The sequence below is a fragment of the Panthera uncia genome, assembly GCF_023721935.1.
Source record: "Panthera uncia isolate 11264 chromosome A3 unlocalized genomic scaffold, Puncia_PCG_1.0 HiC_scaffold_11, whole genome shotgun sequence".
In the NCBI taxonomy this organism is placed as follows: Eukaryota; Metazoa; Chordata; class Mammalia; order Carnivora; family Felidae; genus Panthera; species Panthera uncia.
This window is the reverse complement of record NW_026057578.1, coordinates 87265219-87292793: the sequence shown is the minus strand read 5'-3', so window position 1 is coordinate 87292793 and position 27575 is coordinate 87265219. Positions and strand designations below refer to the sequence as shown.

At 47.4% G+C, this 27575-nt stretch overlaps 2 protein-coding genes across 7 annotated transcripts in view; both read left to right on the top strand.

Moving 5' to 3' along the window:
* Positions 1 to 3808, top strand: part of RAB11FIP5 (RAB11 family interacting protein 5) — a 36939-nt gene extending 33131 nt beyond the window's left edge. For all 3 annotated transcript variants that reach the window (XM_049651690.1, XM_049651691.1, XM_049651692.1), the window contains 2 exons: positions 1085 to 1274; positions 1549 to 3808. In XM_049651690.1, the coding sequence (XP_049507647.1) occupies positions 1085 to 1274; positions 1549 to 1752 (394 nt within the window). In that variant the 3' untranslated portion in view covers positions 1753 to 3808. The remainder of the gene's footprint in view (positions 1 to 1084; positions 1275 to 1548) is intronic.
* A 1154-nt stretch (positions 3809 to 4962) lies between these two features.
* Positions 4963 to 27575, top strand: part of SFXN5 (sideroflexin 5) — a 117174-nt gene continuing 94561 nt past the window's right edge. For all 4 annotated transcript variants that reach the window (XM_049651687.1, XM_049651688.1, XM_049651689.1 and 1 more), the window contains exons 1-2: positions 4963 to 5554; positions 18911 to 18979. In XM_049651687.1, the coding sequence (XP_049507644.1) occupies positions 5453 to 5554; positions 18911 to 18979 (171 nt within the window). In that variant the 5' untranslated portion in view covers positions 4963 to 5452. The remainder of the gene's footprint in view (positions 5555 to 18910; positions 18980 to 27575) is intronic.

Sequence of the window (27575 nt, the reverse complement as noted above, 5' to 3'; positions counted from 1 at the left end):
GAGGAATCAGAGAGATTCCCAGGTGTCTGACTGGAGCCACCCACTGCTGGGAAGGACACAGAAAAGGACAGACAGGACAGACATGGAAGGGAGTATGATGCACCTGAACTGGCCCCGGTGTGGAGTGAGCCAGCCTCCAATTGTATGTGAGCCAGAGCTCGGGGGTGAGGTCTGGGCTGGAGCTGGACATTAGGGGTCGTGGGAGCCAAGGTGAGGAGGGGAGAGATCCAAGGGCAGACTAGCAGTTAAGACTGAGGAGGAGACCGTCAGAGGTCAGGAAACCAGATGGAGGTCTTGGAGGGAAATGAGGGAGAGCAAGCCAAAGGAAGGAGTGGTCCAAGTGTGAACTCCACAGAGAGGTCAGTGAGTTGAGAACTGAGGGGTTGGTGGACTCAGCAGGAACACTTGTGATGGGCCGGCGGGGCCAACGGCCCATTCTGATGGGTTGAGGAGTCACGAAAGGTAAGAACTTGCAGAGACAAAATGCAGTGTGCATGCTCTGGTGGGGCTGGGGGAGGAGGAAGGGGAGGTGGGGCATGACTCATGCGGAAACAGAGTCAAGGGAGGCCTGTGTAAATGCTGAAGGGAAGCAACCAGTAGAGAGAGGTGGGCAGCCAAGTGTTCTAGTTTGGCCAGGTCTTTCCTGGTTTGAGCACCCAAAGTCCCTCACCCTGGGAATCCTTAGTCCTGGGAAAATTGGGAAACTGGGAGAATTGGTCAGATCCCTAGAGAAAGGTTACAGTATGGAAGAGGCAGGGAGGATGGGGGGAGGGGAGGTGGCCCTGGCAAAGACTGGCTGTAGGTGCAGAGAATGCTGTGGGCTGGCCTCTGCCATCCCTGTGAAGGGGCAGGTCTTCTGAGGGAGTAAAATGGAGAGGGCACAGGCAGTGAGGGAGGAGGAGGGGAGAGTTGCTGAGGAGTGCAGGGTGCAGCCGCCCCAAGGCTCTGGCTGTGTAGGGGACAGCCACCACCACGTGGTGGTTTGTGTCCAGCAGACCCGCTGGCCCCCCCAGAGAAGGTGGCCCCGTGTTTTCGTTGCACTGCCCATCCCTCCTCATAAGGCATCTCCTTTCTGTGTCTGCAGCCCCCACCCTGTGAAGCCCCTCAGTGCTGCCCCTGTGGAGGGCAGCCCAGACAGGAAGCAGCCTCGCTCCAGTCTGAGCACAGCTCTGAGCAGTGGGCTGGAGAAGCTCAAGACCGTCACATCGGGCAGCGTTCAGCCTGTGGCTCCAGCCCCCCACGTTGGCCAGACTGTGGATGCCAAGCGGCTGAAGGTGAGGCCCGGCAGGATGCCAGGGTGCGTCAGACCGGACGTGTGGTGCCATGGAGAGAGGTCTGGCGCCTGGAGGTCAGGAGCAGGGTGCTGGGCAGGGTGGAGCAAAGAGTGGGCCTGGTCCCCCACGCCAGAACCCTGAAGCCAGTCAGGCTGTCTCTCGCACTGGAGACAGAGGCCGCTCCAGGGGCCTGTAGGAGTGAAACCCGGGTGTCGGTGGGTGGACAGGCAGGTAGGCCTGAGGCTGCCCTGCTCATTCTCATTCCTGGCCTCAGGACTCAGGTGTGCTGGACCAGTCGGCCAAGTACTACCACCTGACCCACGACGAGCTCATCGGCCTGCTCTTGCAGCGGGAGCGGGAGCTGAGCCAGCGGGACGAGCATGTGCAGGAGCTGGAGAGCTACATTGACCGGCTGCTGGTGCGGATCATGGAGACCTCACCCACACTGCTGCAGATCCCCCCTGGCCCCCCAAAGTAGCCTTCCTCACCCCTGCCCCCGGGAGGGTCAGCGTGGACCCACTGCCCAAACAGGGCTTGCGCTGCCCTCCTTCCCGCTGAACTCACTCTCACCTGGGCAGGCTGCTGTCTGTCCTCTGTTGTCACTCCTTGCTCCTCTTCCCTTCTGCCTCCGTGGGGCTGCTGGAAGGGGGACCCTTTGGACTCCCATTGGAGGCATCAGGTTCCATGTACAACTTGTGTGTTTTGGGGAGCCCTCGGTCATTCCCACCTGCCTATTTCCATATCCCTTAGTTTTAGGGGCTCCAGGGAATTGGAACAAAGAATTTAGTACTCGAGGGGGAGCAGGGGTGAGCTGCAATTTGACGTGGCATCTGGGACATACTTTATTACCCCACAACAATGGTCAGTCATTTTGTCCAAGGCTAAACCCTTGTCCTCCTCATTTGTCTTCAGCCCCTGGAGGGCTCCTAGCATTACTGGGGCTGGGGCTGTGGCAGGAACCAAGTTGCCCATTTTGGAGTTATGGGCAACTGGAGTCTCATGTCTGTTCCCTTGAGAGCAAGGAGCCTGTATGGTCTGGTCTCATCTCTGCTGTGTTCTGATTTTTGTGTGTTTCCAGCTGTTTGCAGAACGAGTGCCACGTGGATGGATGGGGATGATGTGTGTTCTCCAGGCCCCCCGCCCTGCCCTCCTCTTCTGATCTTTCCATTGAGTGTCATGTGTGAATGTATGGAGAGCTGGGGCAAGTGTGGGGAGAGCACCTCCTCACCTGCCTCCAAGCTGTGGGCCCCTCCAGGCCTCAGGGCTTTGGGCTGCTTGTGTTTGGGGATCAAGCCTCCATCTTTGTTTTTGTTGCCTGTCCAGATGCCAAAACTCTGTGCTGCAGCAGGGTTTGCACTTTTGGAAACCAATTAAAATGTGCCTTTTGTGGGTGGGGTCAAGAGCCTCTGGATGCAGACCTCTCTCTCTCTGTTTGGTGTCCCCCTCCCTCCCTGTTGAGCACATGGGGCTGGATCTGTCAGAGCCCTGGACATGGGAGAGGAGGATGGTGAGACTCGCTGCACCCTGTGCCCCTCCCCCAGAGTTCAGTTAAGGGTCTGGCGAAGCTGCCACTGCTCCTTTAACTTTCCTGCCACCTTCTCTTCCTCCCTCAACCCCATTTGCAGAGGGTCCTGGGATAAAAACTACATTCTGGAAGTGGGAGGTCCCACTCTGCCCATACTTAGGAAAAAAGCCTTTGTTGCTCTCCTCTCCATCCACTGGCTGCTCTCCCAGCCTGTCCCTTCTGCCCCATGGCCTTGCCTGGCTTGGCTGCAGTGCACTTTGAAATGAAGTGTCTGTCTTTTGGCCCAGCCCTGGTTAGCTTGCAGAAAACATGGCCGGCTTCCCATGGCATCTACAGGGAACCTTTAGTGGCTCGCGTGCCCTGATTTAGCAAAAGTTTTGGGGTAAGGAGGTACTGAAGGAGGATACTTTTGGCGCAGGGAGGAGGTGAGAGCTCGTCTGTAATTACCTCTTCTTCCTGAGAGAGCCTATGGGATCTTTCCGACAGCCTTGGAAGGACATGTGCTCTGTGGGTGATGTCTTCTGCCAGGATGAGGCAGAGGAGCCCCGACACATGGGGGAAAGCCCCTGTAATGTTATCTACCTTAATGATCACTCATCAAAGCTGAGGAAGTGTCCCCAGGTGTCCAGATCTTGGGTCATGGTTTTTTTGGGGGTCAGTGGGGGTTGGGTAGGTATCTCTTCTGGGGGAAGGGGAGCACTCCTCTACTATGTATTCTTCCGGGCTCTATTCATTACCAGCCCTGACCCTGATCTTCCACTCATCCTTGATTGTGGGCCTCCAAAATGCCCAGGGCAAGGATGTCTTCAGAAGAGCTTTGAGTTGAAGCCCAAGGTTCTTGTTGGATGTTTCTGCTCCTGGCCACGACTTGGAGAGTTGCAGGTGGGGTGGGCAGAGAGCAGGCACAGTTCTGCTTTGCTGTTTGTCTTCCTAGTTGTAACTCCTGTTTATAAAGAGCTTGTTCTTCATGTTTTGAGCACTTTATGAAGAATAAAAAGTTCATATAATGCAGGTGGCTCTATTGTGTTCCTGTTTTGACAAACGTATGAAGGAGGCTTCCTGGGGGAAAAGGCGGGTAATGGGGCTTTGGATGTCATTGCCCCCATCTTAACATCAGGGGCAGCAGCACAGCATTGACAGGTGGCATGGACTCGGTCTTTTCTTTGCCGAGATACCCACATTTATTGAGCACTGTGGGGGAATACAGAGGGTAAAAGACTTGATTCTTAATGTGAAACCACGTAGTCTAGTAGCAAATGATACAAATCCAAGATACAAATGGTTCTTCATAGCTAGCTAGAATCTCTCTCTAGCTTTAGGAACCGTCTGTTTCTTGTGGGTTTTGTTGGTGGATGAGGAACTGGCTGCTACAAATCATGCATTGTCCAGAAAGACATGAGCAGGCATGAGCCAATACTGCACCTCACTTTGAGACTAGGGAGACCCAAAGTGGGATTCCCTAGGATCAAAACTATTTCTACTTCCCTCTTGGGTAGCTTCCTTCCCCTCCTGCCAGCCTGACACACTGACCAGATAATTCATCTGGGAATCTTCTACTCCGTTCTGCACAAGTGTGTTTATTATCCTTGCTTGCGTCTTGTTCTACGATCTGCAGCACTCCTTCTTACCTAACGTCCTTGTAGTGCTTAATAAACATTACTGAACCCCACTCCCCACTCCCACTTCTCTTCCTGCCTGGGAATTAGGCTGAGGAGGATCTTCCTTAGTTGGGCAAAGGAAGTGGAAGCCGCCAGGGCTCTGAAGCTCCCACTATTTAATTCACACAGTCAATACATATTTGAGTCCCTGTTGGTAGTCCTCCCAAGCCTGGCACTGAGGACTCAGCAGTGAATCAAAAGGTCATACTTCCTGTCTCATGGACCTAACTAACAGTGGGAACCACATAGACAAAGCCGTAAATAATTAAAAGTGCGAGGGCTGCAAGGGAGAAGTGCTGGATACTAATAGGAGCATATAGCGGATTTTGTGGAAGTAGGGTGATGGATCGGGAAATGCGATGTTTAGGCTGAGGTCAGGAGAGCCAGAGTCAGGCAAAGACAAAAAAGTTAAGAGTTTTCTGGGTACAGAATGTTCAAGGGTCAGAGGTGGGAAGCACCCCAGCATGTTCCTGTACTCAGTGTCAGGATGGCTGGAGAGCACAAGGGGAGGGGCAGGGTGGCGGCAGAAGAAACTGCATGAAGACTCCGCAGTGCAAGTCTTTGCAGGAAGCCTTTCGAGATTAACCCGGAGCCTTTGCGCATCTGGTCCCGGGTCGGACCCGCTTGAGTAGGGCTCTTTCGGACTAGAGCTCCGGGAGCGACGCCCTCCGCAGCAAGTGAAACTTCTAGGGGCAGGTAACCAGCGAGGGGGAGCCCTGTGGCCCCCTATCTGGACCTTAGAGTCGTACACGCACGCTTTTCCCATATTGCCTAGCCCTTCGGAACTGGCAGCAGGAACGGAGATCGGGTTTGAGTCAGTTCAACTCTCCGCAGTCTAGGGTTGGCAAGCGCCGTGACTAGAAAAACTACACTCCCCACAATCCCTTGCGCCCCCGGCTCGCTGCGGTTGCTCATGGCCAATCGGGAGAAGCAGCTGTGGCGGGGGCCGAGGAGGGACATTTTAAAAGGGCCGGAGATTGCAGGCGTCAGTGGTCATGGCGGATACAGCGACTACAGCATCGGCGGCGGCGGCTAGTGCCGCTAACACCTCGACCGATGCACCTCCTTTCCAGCTGGGCAAACCTCGCTTCCAGCAGGTGAGGACGGAGCTATGGTCTGAAGGTCGGCGGGTGGCACAGGGAGGGCGGCACACTCCTCTCCAAAATCCCCTTTAGTCCTGGGGTCCTCCGACCCGCGGCCACTGGGGAGCCTGCAGCTACTGCCTCGGGGACCTCGACCACAGCCATCCCTTTCCCATTGGCGAGTAGAGTGGGCGAGGACTCCCACTTTGGCTCCCTATTGGCCGCCGGTGCCGTCACTCCTCGGCTGCCCGCGCCCTCCAGCCTTTCCCGCCCGAGGCGCTCTGTGATTGGCCACTGACAGTCGCGGCCAGGAATCCGGGCGCCCCGGGTCCGAGCGGCTTCTGCAGGGTCGCTTTGAGCTGTGCAGCCAGCCACTCGCGGCGGAAAGTTCGAGCCCGGCTCTGGATGACAAGTTGGCGTGGCGGAGATGCCTTCTAACTTTCCCTGGGTGGGGATGACGTTCTTTCCGAGATGCTGGCGGAGCCCCTGGGCAGTGTCTGACCCTGCGGTCATACTGCCAGCCCTTGACCCCAAGCCAGGTCCGCTGTGCTCGATGGTTTAGGGCCACGGGCCGAGGGGTCCCCGAGACCTGGCGCCCCCTTTCCCCTCCAATGGGGGATTCGCTGATGCGAGTCGGCCGGCTGGTGCCCTGCCGGGGATGGAAGGAGGACGTGCGGGGAGAGCCGGGTGCGGAGGAAACGCTGTGTCATCCCCTGGGGCCGCGGGCTGTTGGAAGAGTCCGCGTCCCTGGGAACCCGCTTCAGCTCCTCCCCCGGAGCGACTTCCGAGGAAGGTCTCTGGGACCCGGGCCCTGGCGCCGCCGAGGGCTCGGCTCTTTGGACCCTGTCGGGCTCTTCGGAGCATGGTGACAGTGGCCTTTTTACCCGGGGACTCCCGACAGGGCGTGACTAACTCGTCCTCGGCCACGGAGATGGGGATCGAACCCATAGCCTGGACGTGCGACCAGTGCTGAAGGCTTGGAGGGGCTATTCCCACGCTGCGGGCCGCCTCGTACCCTCCTTCCTCCACTGCCTCCAGCCAGCGCGGAGGAAGTGGACTTTATTAGGAAAAGGGCAAAGAGGCTCGGCTGAAGTGAACTGGGTTTGCCTTGGGTGGGGGGCAGCGGAGGCGGACAGAAAGAAGTTTGCAGGAAGAAAGGAAATTGTACAAGGTCGGTGAGGTGGTGGATTTTTTTTGTGTGTGTTTTGTGGGTTTTTTTTTTTTTGTTTTGTTTTGTTTTTTGGTGGTAGTGGTTGTGTGGGAGAGGGACTGGTTCCCGCAAAGTGGTGCACCGAGCTTCACTGATACTTAAGGAATTAAGCTCCTGAGCCTTCTGAAAACAATGCCCTCACTGTTTTAAAACAGGACTTTAATTCCTTAAAAAAAATTAAGCCATCTCAGCATGTAGGTGTCAGAGCAAGACTGGCATCTTCCTGCCAGTGTAGGGTGCTGTCTAGGAGGAGACTGTCAGGGGTGCCTCTCCCAGAACTTGAATGACCCTTCTTTTGGCTGGCCCCCTTTCCCAGCCCTCCACACACGTACCACTCATCCTTTAAGGATCAGCTAGGCCTCCTACTCTGGAAACACTTCCTCTCTTCTTCCATATATTACCCCTGGTGGGACCAGGTCACTGACTCTTTCCTGACCCCCCTTTTTGGCCACCCCAAGTGGGATCCTCTTAGGTTAGCCTTTAGTGACAGTCTGTCCGTGTTGCTCTAATACTTGTTCTCCTCACCCCTTGTGTGAATCTTTTGAGAGAAGGGGCTGATCTTGCCCTCCTTTGTCTCTGTCTTACCCCGAGGTGGGGCTAGACACACGGTGATGTGCTGAATAAAGACTTGTGGGTTGTCTTTTTCGGGGACCTGTTCTGGGACATTCAGTCACACAACACACAGTTATTGAGAACTTCCCAGTGGCTTTAATGACTGAGCCCTTTGCTGTGATCACCGCTGGAGCCATATATGCACATTTGAGATTACTCCAGTCATTGCTGGTATCTGTTTTTGGCACCGCTCTTGAGGGCAATAAGAGTGTTTGTTGTATTTGCTTTGGCAGCAGCCCTCCTCCAGCGTAGTGACTTGCATAAAGCATAGTGCAAGTGATTGTCCATGTTAAGGAACTTCCCACCGTTGCCCATGCCCCCTCCTGCTCCTTCCACACCACTCCCTGCTGTGCAAGCAGCCCAGCCTGCCACCCAGTTGACTCCCAAGAGACCTGCGAGTCCCCTGCATACTTCCCTTCCTCTCCCTCACCCTCTAAACACAACCAGAGGCCCAGTGTTCTCGTCTCTTGAAACAGCTCTCAAATTCACCGGATTCCCTGCTGGAATCCTGGATCAAGCCGCCATTATCTATCTCCTGAGCCACTGTGGAAGCCTAACAGGTCTCCCTGCTTCCACTCTGGCCCCCTTCCAATCCCATCCTTCTTTCACTTGGCAGCCTCAACAATGCAGGTCTGATCAGGTGACTCCCTCCCCTCCCCCCACCACAGACTTAAACACTCTCCAGTGGCTTCCCCTCCTTCTGAGATAAAGACCTCCCTTTTGAAGAGGCCCCAAAAGCCCACATGGCCCACCCATGCTGACTTCTTCTTCCTGAAATCAGACCCCCTCCTTCCCCCTCTCTCCTATCACACTGGCTGCTTTCAGCCACTTGAACTCTGAGTGGTTCATAATCCGGGGCCCAATTCCCAGAGCCCATGCCACGGACACCACCCTCAGTCCCCAACTAGTCTCATCGCTTTCTTCAAGACTGGGTGCAGGGAGTTCTCTTCTTACTCCCTAGAGTCGCCTCAGGACCCTTCTTTCCATCCTTCAAAGTTCTCTGTGCAGGAGGGCTGGGGAATAAAGAACACTCACCAGTGTCAGAGGGTGAAGAGAGATGGCTTGCCCTGCTGGGCTTTGGTCTGTGACCATCTTTCTTCCCATAAGATGATGATAACAGCCAAGCATCGTTCCAGGCTTTTGGCATATTGGCTTATTTAATTTTCACAACAACTCCGTGAGACAGATAGGTGAGGAAGCTGCCACACACACAGATTAACTCACTTCCCAGGCAGTCTGGCTCCAGAGTCCTTGTTTGTTGGTTTATTGTTAACATTTTTTTTAGTGTTTATTTATTTTTGAAAGAGAGAGTAAGGGAGGGGCAGAGAGAGAGAGGGAGACAGAGGATCTGAAGCAGGTTCCAGGCTCTGAGCTGTCAGCACAGAGCCCGATGTGAGGCTCAAACCCACTAACTGTGAGATCATGACCTGAACCGAAGTCAGACGCTGAAGCAACTGAGCCACCCAGGTACCTCTTATTGTCAACCTTTTTATTAAGGTTTTCAGACTTTCAAAAGTGGAGACAGTCGTCAGAGAAGAGCCCACCCATCACTGAGCTTTAACAATTGCCTCTGTGAGGCTAGCCTCATTTCATGTATATGCCCCCAATCCCAACCAATGAATTATTAAAAAAAAAAAATTTTTTTTACATTTATTTATTTTTGAGAAACAGAGTGAGACAAAGCATGAGTGGGGGAGGGGCAGAGAGAGAAGGAGACACAGAATCTGAAGCAGGCTCCAGGCTCTGAGCAAGCGGTCAGCACAGAGCCTGATTTGGGGCTCGAACCCACAAACTGTGAGATCGTGACCTGAGCTAAAGTCGGACGCTCAACTGACTGAGCCACCCAGGTTCCCCCAAGGAATTATTTTAAAGCAATGCCCAGACAACCCATCATTTCATTGTACCAGCTAGTAGATAGCTGTAAAAAATAAGGACTTAAAAAAATGTTTATTTATTTACTTTTGAGAGAGAGAAAGAGCAGTGAAGAGCCTGATGTGGGGTTTGATCTCATGACCATGAAATCAAGAGTCAAACGCTTAACTGACTGAGCCACCCAGCCATCCCAGTACTTTTTCTAAATAATTTTTTTTTTACTTCAGAATAATTTTTTTTCCCATTAAATAAAGCTTTGGATATTTCATAATCCCAGTTTTATTTATTTATTTTTAATTAATAATTAATTTTTAAATTCATATCCAAGTTTGTTAGCATATAGTGCAACAATGATTTCAGGAGTAGATTCCTTAATGCCCTTTACCCATTTAGCCCTTACCCCAACCCCTCCAGCAGCCCTCTGTTCTCTATATTTAAGAGTCTCTTATGTTTTGTCCCCCTCCCTGTTTTTATATTATTTTTGCTTCCCTTCCCTTATGTCCATCTGTTTTGTATCTTAAAGTCCTCATATGAATGAGGTCATATGATATTTGTCTTTCTCCAACTAATTTTGCTTAGCATAGTACCCTCTAGTTCCATCCACGTAATTGCAAATGGCAAGATTTCATTCTTGATTGCCGAGTAATACTCCATTGTATGTATATACCACATCTTCTTTATCCATTCATCTGTCAATGGACCTTTGGGCTCTTTCCATACTTTGGCTATTGTTGGTTGATAGTGCTGCTATAAACATTGGGGTGCATGTGCCCCTTCGAAACAACACACCTGTATCCTTTGGATAAATCCCTAGTAGTGCAATTCCTGGATTGTAGGGTAGTTCTACTTTTAATTTTTTGAGGAACCTCCATACCGTTTTCTAGAGTGGCTGCACCAGTTTCTTCAGAATATTTGTAGATTTATGGAAGTCAAAAAGCACAGAATTCCGGTATAACTCTCACCTAGTTTCCCCTAATGTTATCATCTCATGGTACAGTTGACAACTGACCATGGTACAATTGTCAAAACTGAGTGTTGGAACATTACTGTTAACTATACTCCCAGACTTTATTGGATCTCACTATTTTTTACACTAATATTCCTTTTTCTGTTCCAGGATCCAATCCATGATCCCACATTACATTTAGTTTTCATGTCTCCTTAGCCTCCTCTGGTCTATGACAGCTTCTCAGACTTTCCTTGTTTTTGATGACCTTGGCAGCTTTGAGGAGTACTGGTCAGGTATTTTGTAGACTATCTCTCAATTTGCTGTCTCTTATGGCTAGACTGGAGTTATGCATTTTGGGGGAAGAATATCACAGATGTGAAGTGCTTTCTTTCTCACATGGTATCAGAGGGTTGTTGTTGTTGTTTTTTTTTTTTTTAACATAACCACAATACCATTAACACACCTAAAATTATTGTTTCTTAACATCTTCAAACCAGTTACTATTTGTCTTAGTCTGTTTGGGCTGTTATAACAAAATACCATAGATTGGGTAGCATACAAACAATATAAATGTACTTTTCACTGTTCTGGAAGCTGGAAGTTCAAGATCAAGGTGCTGGCAAACTGATGAAAGCCAGTTTTCTGGTTCATAGATAGCAGCACTTTGTAGTTGCAGCACTGCATGACATAAGGGTAGAGAGATCTTCGTGGGGTCTCTTTTATAAGGGCACTAATCTCATTCATGAGGGTTCTGCCCTCATTACCTCAGTATCTCTCAAAGGCCCCACCACCTAATACCATCACTTAACCTCACACTGGAGGTTAAGCTTCAGCATATGACTTTTGAGGGGACACAATATTGCACTATTCACATTTCTGTGATTATCACATCATGTTTTAAATAATTGATTTGTCTGAATCAGGAACATACATATATGTTCCATACATTATATTACATTATATTTGACTGATAAGCCTCTTCTAATCTATTGGTTCTCCTTTCGTTTTTTTTTTTTTTTTTTCCCATTTGTTGAAGAAACTAGATTGTTTGCCTTGTAGAGTCCCTCATTCTGAATATGGCTGATGGCTGATCTGTGGTATTATTTAACATGTTCTTCTGTCCCCTGTTGTTCCTATAAACTTGAAGTCCGTGCTTTAACCACTGCGCCATATTGCTTGGTGAAGGGGAGAAAGATAGTAGGACGGCTCCTGGGGAAGCTCTGTGACCTGACTGTGCTCTCTTTCCTCCTCCTTTTCTGCTCATTTCCTCTTCTGAAGTTGTTTTTTCTTTTCTTCGGGCCCAGACACCATTTTGGCAAGTCAGGTCCTAGGACAGGGAGCTAACATATGTGCTTCTTCCCATTTGCGTTTCAGTCTATCCAGAAATAAGTTGTGTTTTGTTTTTAAAGTTCCTTTTACTCTTCCTTTGCCTGAGTCATTTACCTAGCTGACTGGGGGTGTGAGTGTGCTGTGTTTGTGCATGGGAAATCCAGAAATCCACTGAGGCAGCAGAGCAGATGGGTTGCACGAGGCTCCCTCGGGGGAGGAGGAGCTGGCTGGACAGGAAAGTGCACTCTTCACTTCTAGGAAGAAAGCTGTGTGTGGGCTGAGAGTTGGAAGGCAGTAGGGAGATTTCTTATGGAGTTTGCCTGAACTCAAGTTCCAGGATGAAAATGCCTTGCAGGTAGTTATGTTTTAATTGTTTACATCTTATAGGCTGGAGAGTGACTGTTTCCGAGGCTGGTCCTGGAGCGGGTTTGTGCTGTGGACAAGGTCAACACCTTCTAGTCCAGTGGCTCTCAATCACTGCTGCACATTTGAACCACCTGGGCAGGGTTTTAAATGGACACCAATGCCTGGAGCCCACGCCAGCCAATAGAATTTGAATCCCTGAGTGGAAGACCTTGTTTGGGGATACCCAGGTTGTGCAGCCTGGCTGAGGACTACTGAGCTGGCCCAGCCTTTTTGCCTTTGGGCTATAGGTTCAGTGCGTATTTTATTCCTGATCTGGAAGAGCCCTGACTTAGAGGTCTGGGTATAGAAGGACAGTCAGTTTCTTTCAGGCCTTGGCCCTCAGCTGGTGCTCCCTAGCCGCCTCTCCCCAGGGGGTGTAGAGGTGAGACTGTCTGTGCTGCAGGTCCTGCTGAGAATGAGATGACTCACCTCTCTTGGGCAGGGAAAGAGAAGGAATCACTGGGCTGACTCATTCTTCCGGTAAAGAAAAAGGAAAGGAAAAACATCCACGATTGATTGGGTAAAGATGGGGGCTGAATTTTGGAGGGGAGAGGAAGCCCATACATTTAAAACTTTTGAGAAAATAAAAATTAACTCAGACAGAGAAAGTAAAACCCTTTGTTGCCATTTTTCAGTCTGGGGAGGACGGGGAGGACAGACATATAAGCCCCCTCTACGAAGAATCAGTGTTTCTCACAAGGCTATAAAGTTTCCCAATGACTTACTTCTTTGAACACTACTCTTCCACACTCGCTGAGAAATCGCATTCTCCAAGATCATAGATTGCCAGAAACTTTGCTGTTTAAAATAATGTCAGTAGGAATGAAACATCCACCTCTTGATAGGTGGGTCGAAGTCACTTTGACTTAGAGAACTAACCCAAGTGCAATAGTTTCTGGACATAACATTCCATATTTATCTTGATTTTATAGTTTCTAAGGAAACAAGATCCAGTGCCCATTTCTCAGTATAGACCTAGATGGACCCTTTACCTCATAGCTGTGCTTTGCTTTGAGCCTATTAAAGCACCACATCATTTAAATTTTACTCTACCTTTCTCCAGAATTCTGTACTAACCCTATTTTCCCCTTTGTTTGGTGACATGCCCCATGGTTCCTCTGCTGGGTGGCCTCTCCCTCGTTGCAGTGAGTCAGTAGATGTGACTTTGTCAGACTATGTGTTCGTCCCTGGGGGTCTTAGGCTGATTGGATTAGTACATTGTCATCTGTGCTTGCGATTTATAACTCAGAACTCCTTTCCTGAATCTCAGGCCTATCTTTCCAGTGTTTATTGAAATTACATCTGGAAGGCCCTTTAAGTATTTCAAACTCACATGACCAATACAGAACTTTTATCTTCCCCTCCACTAAGTCAGTATGCTTCTTGTTTTCCTTGTCCTGGTTAATAAGCATTAGTATCTAACTAGAAATCAAGGCATTATCCATATTCTGTTCTTCTTCATTCCCGCCGTGAGTCAGCCAGCCCCTTGTTCTACCCCAGGACCCAGCGCGGTGCTGGGCACATAGTAGGTCCTGAGTAGCTATTTGGTGAATGAATGAATAAAACCACAAGTATGGTAGTTGCTTTTCTTTTAATTTTTAAAAATTTCTACTAGATGATACATTTGCTTAGGTCTTGGGATGGGTCTATATCTCTGTTTGCCTTGCACTTCTCAGCTTAGTTATTTGCACATAGTAGGTATTTAATGTATATAGATTGGATAAATACAATAATATAGCTAGTTCCCCAGGTAACTAAAGTGATTATTTTTTCAAATTTGATTTTATTTATTTTGAGAGAGAGAGAGAACAAGAGAGCACACACAGGGGAAGGGGGGAGCAGAGAGATAGCAAGAGAGAGAATCCCACGCAGTCTCTATATTGCCAGCCCAGTTTGGGGCTTGATCTCACAATCATGAGATCAGACCTGAGCTGAAATCAAGAGTTGGATGCTCAACTGCCTGAGCCACCCAGGTGCCCCTACAGTGATTATTTTAAAAAAAATTATCAGAACATTCCGGTCAAACCCTATCTGTTCTTGGCCTTGCCCTCTTTTTTCTGAAATGTCTTTTATCACACTTCAGTCCCTCCTTTGGCTGACAGTGGTGCAGTTTCTGACTCTGGCCTTCATGCGTCAGAACCCTTGCTGATACCCTTCTCTGCTTGGTAAACTCGGCTGTCCACCCACTCCAGAGCCTCTGGGAAGCCTCCTTGACTCATGAGGGAGAAATCATCTGTGTCCCCACTGTACTTATAATGCTTCATTTAAGCTCTGGTCACAGTATTTTGTATTTATTTGTTTACTTGTGTTTCTTGATGGACTCGGCTTCTTGAATGCTTATCCAAGAAGCGTTCCCTGAACCCAACTCAGAAGAGGGTGTAGATATCTGTGGAGCAAAATGTTTTTCCTGGGACTCTCTCTTAGTGGCTGGGTGGAGAGTGACACAGGGGACCAGCAGGGCTAGGACAGGGTGAAGACAGTGCCAGACCACAGGGCAGTCAGAAGCTAGACGTCTTCACCCACCATCTTCAAGAGGTTGCTTTACTCAGGCCCATCTTCCAGGCTCTCACCTCTGCCCCTGCTGCTCCTCTTCCTTCCTTGAGCCACCATCTGCCATACGTTTGTCCCTTTCAAGTCCTCTCCCTTCAGAGCCCTGCCTGGGCTCCATTCTCTCCAGGCAACCTCCAGGCCATAGACTGCTCACCTGCTCACTCATTCATTCTTGTGACAGGTGTGTTGCTGGAGCCCCTTCTAGGTATGAATCACGAGACCAGGAGCCAAGGAGGATGAGGAGACAGAAAGAACAGCCAACAGCCCGCCTCCTTCAGGAGCTTATAATCAAGTAATATATTAGATAGTATTTTAAATTAAATATATGTTTTTATTTTATTATTTTTTAATTTTTTAAGGTTATTTATTTATTTTGAGAGAGACAGAGACAGCATGAATGGGAGAGAGGCAGAGAGAGAGGGAGAGAGAATCTCAAGCAGGCTCTGCACTGCCAGCATGCGCCCAGTTCAGGGCTCGAACTCATGAAACCGTGAGATCACGGCCTGAGCCGAAACCGAGAGTCAGACGCTTAACCGACTGAATTAAATATATATTTTAAAAATAGAATATTACTTTTATATATTATATATAATGCTGATTTTTTTCATTTTAAAAAGAAATAAAAACCATCCATATTCCTATTACTCAGAGTCCATCTCTGTTAACGTTTTAATGTATTTTCATCTAACTTAAAATAATTCTCTACTTTTTATTTTGAAGTAGTTTGTATTACAGAAAAGTCGCAATAAGAATAAAGAACTTGGGGCGCCTGGGTGGCGCAGTCAGTTAAGCGTCCGACTTCAGCCAGGTCACGATCTCGCGGTCCGTGAGTTCGAGCCCCGCGTCAGGCTCTGGGCTGATGGCTCGGAGCCTGGAGCCTGTTTCCGATTCTGTGTTTCCCTCTCTCTCTGCCCCTCCCCCGTTCATGCTCTGTCTCTCTCTGTCCCAAAAATACATTAAAAACGTTGAAAAAAAAAAAAAAAAGAATAAAGAACTTTTGGGGCGCCTGGGTTGCTCAGTCGGTTGAGTGTCCGACTTTGTCTCAGGTCATGATCTCACAGTTTGTGGGTTCAAGCCCCGCATCAGGCTCTGTGCTGACTGCTTGCTCAGAGCCTGGAGCCTGCTTCAGATTCTGTCTCCTTCTCTCTCTGCCCCTCCCCCGCTCACACTTTGTCTCACTCTGTTTCTCAAAAATAAATAAAATGTAAAAAAAAAAAATTAAAAAAAAAAAAGAATAAAGAACTTTCAGGGGCACCTTGGTGGCTCAGTCGGTTGAGCTTCTGACTTCGGCTCAGGTCATGATCTCATGGTTCGTGGGTTCAAGCCCCCCATCAGGGTCTGTGCTGATAGCTCGGAGCCTGGAGGCTGCTTTCGATTCTGTGTGTGTCTCTCTCTCTGCCCCTCTGCCACACATGCTCTGTCTCTCTCTCTCTCAAAAATAAATAAACATTAAAAACATTAAAAAAAAAAAAGAATAAAGAACTTTCCTATACTCTTTGCCTAGATCCACCAGTTTTTAACATTTTGCCACACTTCCTTTTTTATTCTTTTTATCTGCGGATGATCATAAAGTCTGGAAACATAGCAAATATGCATGATATCACCAAAGACATTTTCAGTCTGTAAAGAAAATAAAAGTATCTACATTTCCAGATTGTATTGCCACCTTCTCTACTTACACATGCTATTGTTTCTCAGCCGTTTGAGAGTAGCTTATATTCATTTGTCTCCCTACTACTTAGTGTAACACAAGAATGAGGACATTCTCTTACATTTCTGTCTTAGTTCATTCAGTCTGCGGTAACAAAAATACCATAGACTGGGTGGCTTGTAAACAACAGAAATTAATTTCTCACAGTTCTGGAGGCTAGAAGTCTAAGCTCAAGGCACTGGCAGATTCGTCGTCTGGTGACAGCTTGAGCCCTGGTTCATAGACAGCCATCTTCCGTGTTCTTGCATGGCAGAAGGGGTGAGGGGGCCCTCTGAGGTCTCTTCTATAAGAGCACTAGTGTCATTTCGTGTCAAAAGGCCCCACCTCAAAATTCCATCACATTAGGTGTTAGGTTAAGATAGGAATTAGGGGAGGGACACAAACATCCAGTGTCTAGCAATAGCCTCAAGTGTAGTTATTACATTTAGAAATTTAAGCTGGCTATAATACTTTTATTAAGCTATGATCCCTGTGCCAATTTTGTCAGTTCTCTCAGTAACGTCCTTGAGGACACTTTTCTGTGCTTCAGTCCAGAATCACATATTACATTTAGGTGTCTTGTCTCTTCAGTGTCCTTTCACGTGGACCAGGTCCTCAGTCTTTCTTTGTCTTTATGACATGGACATATTTGATGAACAAGCCTGGTTATTTTATGGCATACTGCTCAGTTTGGGTTTGTCTGGTGTCTCCTTATGATTAGATTCAATCCCTCCAGAATACTATTTGAGTGACACTGTGAACTTCTCAGGGTGTCACATCTAGAGGCACACAATGTCCATCTGCCCCTCATTGGTCCCTTTAACACGTCCCCATCATTTTGTGGGCTGGCACTTCATTACTTTCTGACACAACAAGATGTACCAGGTTCATCTTGTGCCTTCCCTTCCCCGGCCCTGGAATCAGCCACTTCTCTAAGGAACCCTGGTTCATTTTAGTAGATCAGGGTCTGGATGTCATTCTGTCTCTTTGTTATCCACTTACCGTCCATCTAGCTCTATTTATCTCCTTGGCTTTTTTCTTTTTAAAGTTTATTTATTTACTTAGAAAAAGCACGTGAGCAGGAGAGGGGCAGAGAGCGAGGGAGAGAGAGAGAGAGAGAGAGAGAGAGAAAGAGAGAGAGAGAGAGAAAGAGAATCCCAAACAAGCTCCATGCTGTCAACGCAGAGCCTGCCGGGGGGCTCAATTGCACGAACAGTGAGATCATGACCTGAGCAGAAATCAACAGTCAGATGCTTATCCAACTGAGCCATTGAGATGCCCCGTATCTCCTTATTTTTTTGAGTTGGAATTATCCTGTTTGTATGCATTCCACAAAATCAGAAGCCTATTTTCATGTCATAAATGTCCAAGAACATTTCAAATGGCTGGAGAGTGTTCAATCATGTGATTGGACTGTTATTTGCTCACCATCCACCTTTGCAAATACTGCAGCGGTGAGCACCCTCAGCATTCACATCTTACCGCACCTCTGAACGTCTCTGTTTCCTGAGACTAGATACTTAGAGGGGAAATTTTGCCAGGACAACAATGTGAGCATTATGTACACGTGGGGAAAATGGTTGAGACCATTTGAGTTATAAGAGGTCCGAGAAGCAACGTTTTAGTTAGGAACAATGCCGAAGCTTGACCTGCTCTGTGAACTGCAGCGCCTCAGTGGGGGTGGATGTAGGAGGTGGAGAGGGTCCTCCATGCAGGGGGCGTCACAGCGAGCAGAGAGATGGAGGCAGCATGGGGCCTGGTGTGCGCAGGGGACTTTCAGGGGACTATTGCAGGACTTTATTAGGAAGGGTAAGGAGCAGGAGGCTATAGGATCTGGTGTCCTAATGAGCAAGGGGAGGGAGGGAGGGAGTGTGGAGGTATCTGCTTCCTTCACCATGCAGAGGACGGTGCTGGGGGAGCGGTGGGGCTCCAGTGCAGATTTGGGGTAGAGCCTGGAGTGTAGTGAGGCACCAACCCCCGGTATTTGTGGCTTCCCCTTTGTCCTCCAGCTTGGCATCTTCTCACCTCCCATTGAGCTTGGCTTTTTCCCTAAGGCAGAGGGCCCAGGAGCAGTGGTGCCTGTTGCCTGGTTTCCTTTCATTGTGCGCTAATGCCTGTGGCCTGCTTTGCACAAAGCCCTGCTTTTCTGGGGCCCCTGCTCTGGGGTGAGGCCAGGGCAGGCAGGCCCTGTCCTGAGCCTCACAGCAGCTCCAGGGCTATGGGTATAGGAGGGCGTGAGGGGAGTAAGCTGGACACTGTCATGCCTGAGCTTTGCCCGTGGAGAGATTTCCTCGGGGACAGAGCCTGAGCTGGACCTTGGAGAGGGACCCTCCTTCACTGGAGACGTCCAAAGCAAGGCAGGGAGGCTGTGGTGGACAGGGAAGGCCGGGAGAGGGCTCGGCCCAGGTCTCACCTTTAGCCTGTGTGCTCATGGGTGCTTGGGAGCAGTGGGAAGCTGGGAGTGGATCTCAGGGAATTTGGGGAAGTGAGAGGAAAATGCGAGGCATTTTTGAAGAGCAGCTGAGACAGTCATTGAGTGTCTTAATGGTCTTTATGGGTTGACTTTAGAAAGACTTCAGACCTGGGAGGCCCTCAGGTCACTGAGAAGCAAGGTCTCATTGGCACTCATCACATGGGGAGTCCTGGGGACTGTGGGACCCCAATAATAAGTGTAGGCTGTGGGGTGTGGTCCATGGGGTTTAGAGGATGATCTCCAGTGGCTGACCTGCTCTCCTCTCCCACCTCCTTCCCCAGACATCCTTCTATGGCCGCTTCAGGCACTTCTTGGATATCATTGATCCTCGCACACTCTTTGTCACTGAGGTAAGTCCTGGATGTCACTCTCACTAGAGCCCCCCGGCCCCTTTGGAAGATCCATGGGTCACTTGTGTGTATGCTTTATACACATTGTCTCATTCCGTTTGCATCTTACGACATCCCTTCAAGGTAGATATATCGCATCGTTATTATTTCCAACTCTAATAAAGTTATTACCCAGCACATAAATGACATGCTCATTAGAAAAGTTCACATGGCACAGGTGTGTTTAAATGAGAAAGTATCCTTGATGTACTCTCCCTACCCAGCTCCCTCCTGTCGTAGGTAATGTCAGGTTTGTTAAGGTATAGTTTACCTTTTGCATGTGTACCATTCTGCGTTTCAACAAACAGATTCAGTCATGTATCTACCACCACCATGAAGCTGTAGGACGCTCCCAATCACCCTAAAATGTTCACTCATGCCCGTTTGTAAAGTTGATCTCCCTCGTTCCTGCCAACCTCTGGCAACCACTCGTCTGTTTTCTGTCTGTATTGTTTTCCTGTTTAAAATGCCATATAAATGGAATACTACAGCACGTAGCCTTGTGTGTCTGGCTTCTTTTCCGAAGCGTAATGTTTTCGAGATTCATCCACGTTGCCGTGTGTGTATCATTGGTTCATGACTTCTTATTGCTGAGTAGTATTCCACTGAGAGGTTGTTCCAGAATGTGTGTATCCATCCACTTGTTGATGAACACCTGGGCTGTTTCCAGCTTGGAGCTATTGTAGATAATATACTATGAGCATTCTTTGTGTGGACGTATGTTTTCATTTCTCTTGAGTAAGTAACTAGGAATGGAGCGCTAGTTCATATGGTAAGTGTGGTAAGTGTATGTTTCTCTTCATAGGAAGCTGCCAAACCATTGTTGAGAGTGGCTCTACATTTAACATCCCATCTGCAATGTCCCAGTGATTCCACATCCTCACCAACATGTGGTATCATCACATTTAAATTTATCGCCAAGTCTATTTTAGCCATCATATGTCTTTATAGCCTTTGTATGTGTGTAGCAATGCATGCACATATAAAAAAGCAAATATTTGTTAAGCCCTTAACTGTGAGCAGGGCAGTGTGTTAAGCAGTTTACATGCGTTAGCTCATCAGATTAACTCAAAGCATCCCTACGAGGTAGATGTTATTCTAAGTTCCATTTTACAGATGAGGAAACAGACAGAAGTTAAATCTCATGCACATGGTGCTGGCCAGTGGTGGAGCCAGTGTATGAACCCAGGTAAGCTTGTCTCCCGAACCCTTATTCTTAGCCAGTTTGTACCCTGTTCAGGTAATAATCCCAAGATTACTCAGCTGGCAGAAGGCTTGAGCTCCCTCACCGGGGCCCCACCTATCCCGAGGAAGGTCTTGAGCCTTGAGTTGTGCACTTCTCTGCACGTCTTCTCTGTGTTGAGCATTGGATTGTTTCCGCCCTGGAGTTGATCCCTCTGGGAGGTAAAAGCCATCATGGAAAGAAGCACAAGGCCTTCTGGGCACCTGGGCTTAGAACCATCTCCAGTGGGGGATGCGGTCCAGTATCACTAAATATGAGAATTACCCTGTTGTGTGCTTTCCAACAACATGTCAGTGAGAACAAAGGGCTCCAGTATTTTACTGGCTGACTTTACCTGCCCCTCTGGGTCTACCGCCTCGAAAGCACAGGGCTGCTATACTCTGGGCTTTGTCTGGATTCTCCTGAGGAGTAATCAATATGACTACACAACAATTTGGGAAATCACCAAGCTAGAGAAACTACTTACCTAGCCTAGGTGATGTGACTTTCTAGAAAGCTCCAGAATAGCACAAAACCAGATACAATTGTAACATGAATCCCAACAAAAATGCCACCTGCTTGACGGAGAAGGCCGCAGAGGCCAGTGCTTAACTCAAAGGATAGGAGTGCTAATGATGGGTTTGAGACACATTGAGAAATGGTGGAGGATGACAGAAGGTCAGGAGGTACTTCGTGCTCCCCAGATTACCATGAGAAGGCGGGGGCTTTGGGGATAGATGGGCAGCTACAGGGCAGCATGCCAGCTGTGCCAGGGGACCCACACCCTCATTTCTCTCCAGTCCACCCTCTTCTCGTTCCCAGACCATTTCACTTGCCACTCTCCTCCTGGTGCCACACCTTTCTTGCATTTTGAAAGGCCCCAATATTCCTGTACATCACTAAACCATTTTTGACCTGTTTCCCCTATCAGTAATTCACTTGTCAAAGCTACCTATTTACTAACTAGAAAATAACCAGTACAACAGTAATTTTGTAATAGTTTTCAAAATTCACCTGTCCTCCTCCCCTCATCAAAGATTCTGAAAGGCTTCCCAGAAAGACCCACACCTCCCTCCCTGCTACATCCCAGTTGGGGACTGTTTTCCAACACTACATGCTGGCCTTTTGGAAAGTTTTTGCCCACAGAAGATCATCTTCTAAGCCCTAAAAACTCTGGAAGGGCCATGAGTGGGGCATCCAGGCCTTCACTGGCTCTAGTCCATGCAGGTTGCTTAGCAAGGCCATCTGCATGGAAGCAATGAGAAATTAGAAGCTGAGAGGAGAGTCTCTTACCTGATGCTCTCCCCCAGGAACTGTGGCACTACCAGAGGGGCCACTCTCCTCTCTGCTGAGCTCAGTCCACAGACCATGGTTCATGCCTACAGAGCACTGTTTCTCTCCCAGGGCTTTTTGCTGGTGTTCTGGCAGGGATTGTGGGGTGGTCCCAGCTGGAAGAGACCTAGACAGGTCTCTTTGCCTGTGAGAGTAATAGGTTTGTGGAGCCATGAGGAGGTGGTTCTGGAAGCTGGAGGTTCTTGAGGTAGAAAGATCCTGGGCAGCGTGAGCCGTCTGGTGACTTGGTTCTTAGAGGCATTAGCCAAGTCGATGGATAGACTCCTCTTGAGAGAGTTTTGCAGCGATTTGTTTGACATTTATAACTGACCAACCTTTAAAAAGATCCCAATCCTTATATGTGTGATGAGGCAGAGGACATTTTATTCACCGTAGGAAGAAGCCTGTCTTTGTCATAAGAATGTCTTGAGCAAGGCTTCAGAGGAGGAAGACGTTTGTCTGCTTGACGCAGGGGGAAGAATTGTCCTTTTTGATCGTGGCAAGAGAGGGGAGAGAGAAGGAAGAAGAGGGAGAAACAGTGGAAAGGAGAGCAAGCATCTGGGATGAGCTGAGAGGCCAGTGGCTGGGGCCCTCTTGAGACTGCTCATGCCTCCTGGGTTGTGAAATTTGTTGACATGGTGTACTTTTGTCCCCTCTGCCTGTTCCTGGAAAGTTGTCAGTAAAGTCTGCCTGGTTCATGAAATCTCTGCAGGAGTAGATTATTTGGGAGGATCTTGAGGCTAGGAGTCTCTTGTCAGGGTGCAGTGTGTCCAGGATCAGACCTGAGGAAGCAAACCACCAGGAGTTGGCAGAAGCCCCACTGTTGGCTTTCCACCTAGGTCATGGAATTAGATTTAGACCTCTAAAGGTCTAAAGGTGTACCAGCTGACATCGAACTTACTTTTATTTATGTATTTTTAAGTTTATTTATTTTAAGAGAGACACAGAGAGAGAGAGTGCAGGCAGAGCTGAGGGGGCGGGTAGTGGGGGACAGAGGATCCAAAGTAAGTTCTGTGCTGACAGCAGAGAGCTGGATGCAGGGCTCGAGCCCACAAACCGTGAGATTATGACCTAAGCCGAAATCAGGCACTTAACTGACTGAGCCACCCAGGCGCCCCTGAAGTTACTTTTAATTTTGGACTGAAAATGAAAGGAATTTGCTATTATGAATTAAATAATTATTTAAGGGAATGAATGGTTGACAGATTATCATCCTGAAGGACAGAGAAAACTAACTGCAATAGTGTTAATAACACAGACTCAGGACTAGTTTTGGTGTAGTAATCTGAAACCGGGGTATATTGTAGGATAGAATAGATAAGTAATTATATTGATGTTGGGAACCAGGGTTCTCACTGTGGAAGTAGGAGGATACAAATCTGGAGCAGGGGAAAGGACAAAGAACTACGTGATGTTGCACTGAATTGGAGGTATGGATATGAACTCATGACCCCCCTCCCCCACCACACACACACATTTGTGTTTATATTTTCCAGTTTCCTGGCTCTTTTCACTGAAAGGGCCTGGAAGCAATGACACTTGGTAACAGGGAACACATTTAGCACTCAGATCTTGGTTTCTAAGTACCAGTACCCACTAATAGAAATCAGGGATTCTTGGAGAGGTGGCGAAATCCACATTTGGGGCAAGAGGAGCTGCTACAGAATGTGGGAGGGTGCTCAAAGAATGGACACACAGGAACTAGCTTGAAAGGAAACCCACCAGTCACATTTGGGAGAATTTGAACGTTAAGAAGAATACAATGGGTTATTCACCCTTCAGTTATCCACCCTTCAGTTATAACACACTGAAGAATGATAATAATGGCAATAATAATAAATGCAGGAGTCAATAATAACAACAAGAAGGAGGAGGAGAAATCCATCAGTCCACAGTCCACTAGAAGTGTGGGAGGGGGAAGCTCATCTTCACAGAAGAATGTCAGCTGATAAATGTAGTAGGAAATAGTCATTGTGTAACCCTCAATGAAATAACTGCCTCTGACCAGGATCATTAATGGATGCTGCTCGCATAGAGTAATGAGTTGTAGGCAAACAGGATATCCGGATGTTTTCAAGTAAGTGTCACCCTGAAGATAGTTAGCAAAGGGGAAAAGTTACCTTTACTGTGAAGAGCTTAGAGGACATTGCTTTAACCAGGTGGCCAAACTTAGCATCATTGGCCATGAAAAACTGACATTATATGCCTTCTGATGTGATATGATTCTGGTAGTAATCCCTAAATACTGGAATATATGAAAGCCTAAAGAAGAAAATAAAAACAGCCCATAATCCTACCTGCCAGAAATAATCACCATTGACATTTTGGTATATGCATATGTGCAAAATTAGGATGATTTATGTAATATGTGTATATATATCTATCTCTTTATATAGAATATATAGAGAATCATATATGATATATATGTTTACATAACATATATCTATACATAATATATACTCTTTTTTCCATGCAGCATATCATGAACATTCTTCCTTGTCATTAAATGTCATTACAAAATATATTTAATAACCATGTGGTTATTCTATAATGCACTTAATAATTTTCTCTATTGTTGACCACTTGGGTGGTTTCAAGTCTTTTGCCATTATAAGTAGTATTGCAGTATATATCCATGTACATAAATTTCCCCATATTTCTCTTTATTTTCTTTGGATAAATTCCTACAGGTGGAATTTCTGAATGGAAGACTTTTTTTTAATGTTAAAAAAAAAATCTTCATTCATTTTGAGAGAGAGAGAGAGAAAGAGAGAGAGAGGGAGAGCTCATGAGTGGGGGAGGGGCAGAGAGAGAGAGACAGAGAGAGAGAGACAGAGAGAAAATCCTAAGCAGGCCCCACACTGCCAGGGCAGAGCAGTGCAGAGCCTGACTCGGGGCTCAGTCTCATGAATCGTGAGATCATGACCTGAGCCGAAATTAGGAGTCGGACGCTTAACTGACTGAGCCTCCCAGGCACCCCTCTGAAAGAAAGACATTTTAAAGCTTTTCATATATATTGCCAGTTTACCCTGTAGATTATACCAAGCTGTGCCAAGATCATATCAGTTTATAGTCTCAATAATAGTGAGGATATCCATTTATATTTTATTTTTTATCAACTACTTTTAATCATAATATTTCTCTACACTTAAAAAACTTTCAGTATAATTAACATACAGCATTATATTAGTTTCAGGTGTACAATATAGTAATTCAACAATTCTGTTACTCAGTGCTCATCATAATAAGTGTACCCTTAATCTCTTTGAGGATGCCCATTTATTTAAATGCCTTCTAGACAGCATCTGATATTCTAATTTTAAAGTCTTTAATTGAAGTTTTAATAGTAAATATCCAAATGTCGCTTTTTTTTAATTCGATTTTTTATTGATTATTTATAAAAATGTAAGTGTAAACATAAAGCTCGTTTATCCCTCTTTGGGATTTTTACAGAAACTGAAAGAGTGCCAAAATTTATAACATTATCTTCTACCTAAAACAGCTTTGTAAACACAGTTTTCATCCTGTTTATAAGATCTTTGATAGCTTCCCAGTGACAAGTTACTGTTTTGTTTTGTTTGAATCCAAGTTAGTTAACATGTAGTGTAATAATGATTTCAGGAGTAGAATTTAGTGATTCCTCACTTACATGTAACACCCAGTGCTCATCCCAACAGGTCTCCTCCTTAGTGCCCTTCACCGCTTTAGCCCTTCCCATCCAACACCCCCTCCAGCAACCTTCAGTTTGTTCTCTGTATTTAAGAGTCTCTTATGGTTTGCCTCCCTCTCTGGTTTTATATTATTTTTAGTCAGTCAGACAAAGACAAATATCATATGATTTCACTCATATGTGGAATTTAAGAAACAAAACAGATGAACATAAGGGAAGGGAACCAAACGTCAGTACCTTTATACACTTTAAGTTCTTGCCTATCTGCATGCATTTTTGGCATACTATTACACTGAACAGTTTTTATTTGCCTTTTTCATTCATTTCCAAGTCTTTATAATTATTTATTTGTATATTTTTAAATGTTTATTTTTGAGGGTGCAAGCAGGGGAAGGGCAGAGAGAGGGGGACGGAGGGTCCAAAGTGGGCTCTGAGATGTCAGTCTGACAGCAGCGAGCCTGATGTGGGCTCAAACACACGAACTGGTGACATCATGACCTGAGCTGAAGTCAGATGCTCAACCAACCAAGTCACCCAAGTGTCTCCACAATTTTTTAAAATCAAGTTTTAAAGTCTAAATAACCGTCCCTGGTTAGACCCTTAGATCTAACAGCATAGGCGGTGCTTTTCCAAGAAAAATAGTCTCAAACCTATCACTTTTCACTTCAGCTACATTTATTTTCTAGAATAAATTCCCAAGAGTAGGCTATCTAGGCTGGAGGCCATGATTGTTTCTAAAGCTCTTTGGGGTAGCTGGATGGGTTTCTTTTCTGAGGGGTTATACTTCCTGTCATGCTGCCAGAATTATATGGGTTTACCTCTCAAGGGCCCCTTGAAGGTGATCAGAGGTCAGCCACAGGGAAAGCAGAACCCCTCCCCATATGTCCCTGGTTTCCCCTGGGGCCTCCCTGAGGGTGTCCTGGGGCGGGGAAGCCAAGGACCAATCTCAGCACAGATGTTTAACCCTGGGGGTCCCAGGACTACTGGGAAGGAACAGGAGAGTATAGGAAGGCTGAAGGAAGACAAGAGAAAGGCTTGGGACCCTGTCTGCCTATAAATCATTATCTTCTGCAGGTCCCAGCATTTGGGACCACGGTAAGAATGATTCAAGCAGTCTTTTGGGTGAGGGGAGAATGCGTGGCTCTCTGCCCTGGGCAGGTGCAAGACTGACCCAGGTAAGAACAATCAGACACTGAGCAATCAAGGCATGATGCGACATAAGCTGCTGCCCCCACCTCCTCCTGCTTCCCCACCAGCCATCCCTGCTCCGTTCTCTCATGTACACCCCCCTCTGCCAGTTCATTCTCCCCTGGCCTCGGATGCTGTTTTTTTAATTTTAATTTTAATTTTAATTTTATTTTATTTTTGTTTGTTTGTTTATTTATTTATTTATTTCAGTTCTGCAAACTTTGGGACTTCCAAACTCTCCACTTTGCCTGAAATGCCCATGTTTCAATGCTCCAGTTTCTCTGTGTCGGGCTGGGCATGGCTTTGAGTGAGAGTAAGGAAGGACCTTCCTACCCTTGCCTGGGGTGCCCTGCCCCAGTAGGCATCAACTTTGGGGGATGCAGGCATTGCTGTGAACTCAGTGGGAGACGACCCTTCTTTCAGTTATTGTTATGAGGACAGGAGTGTCTTCCATGATGATGTCTTTTCTTTTTAATGTTTTCATTTATTTTTGAGAGAGAGAGAGAGCAAGGGAGGGGCAGAGAGAGAGGGTACAGAGGATTTGAAGCAGGCTCTGTGCTGACAGCAGAGAGCCTGTTGTAGGGCTCGAACTCACTAACTGTGAGATCATGACCTGAGCAGATGTCGGACACTTAATGGACTGAGCCACCCAGGTGCCCCTTCCATGCTGATATCTTGTAGAAGTGGCCCAGAACTGGGATTGAGGGATTTGAGGCTCCTAGGTGCCTTCCACCCCTATGTAACCCTGGACATGGAAATACCCTTCCTTTTTTGGCCCCAGTTATTTCAGAGGAGGGAGGTGGCCTAGATGGTTCTATGATAGATATATGCAAAGGGGTATTCTTATCTACATCCTGTGTAAACAGTACAGTCTCTTGTAATTCTGGGATTTTGTCAAACCAGCATCACCATCGAGGGACTTTGGTCTGTGGCTTTGGAACCTGGATTCCTAACCCTGACCATACCTTTCACCTCTCCCCCCAGCAATCTCAGTCACTCATTTTTGGTTAAATCCCTCTGATGTGTGGCCCCGTGTTAAGATGGACAGGGGTGAGTGGGTCCTGTGGATCTGCAAAGTACCTAAAACCAGCCCCCTGGTCCCTGCTGTGCAATCTCTGACAGACAAGGACACATAGATGCTTAAG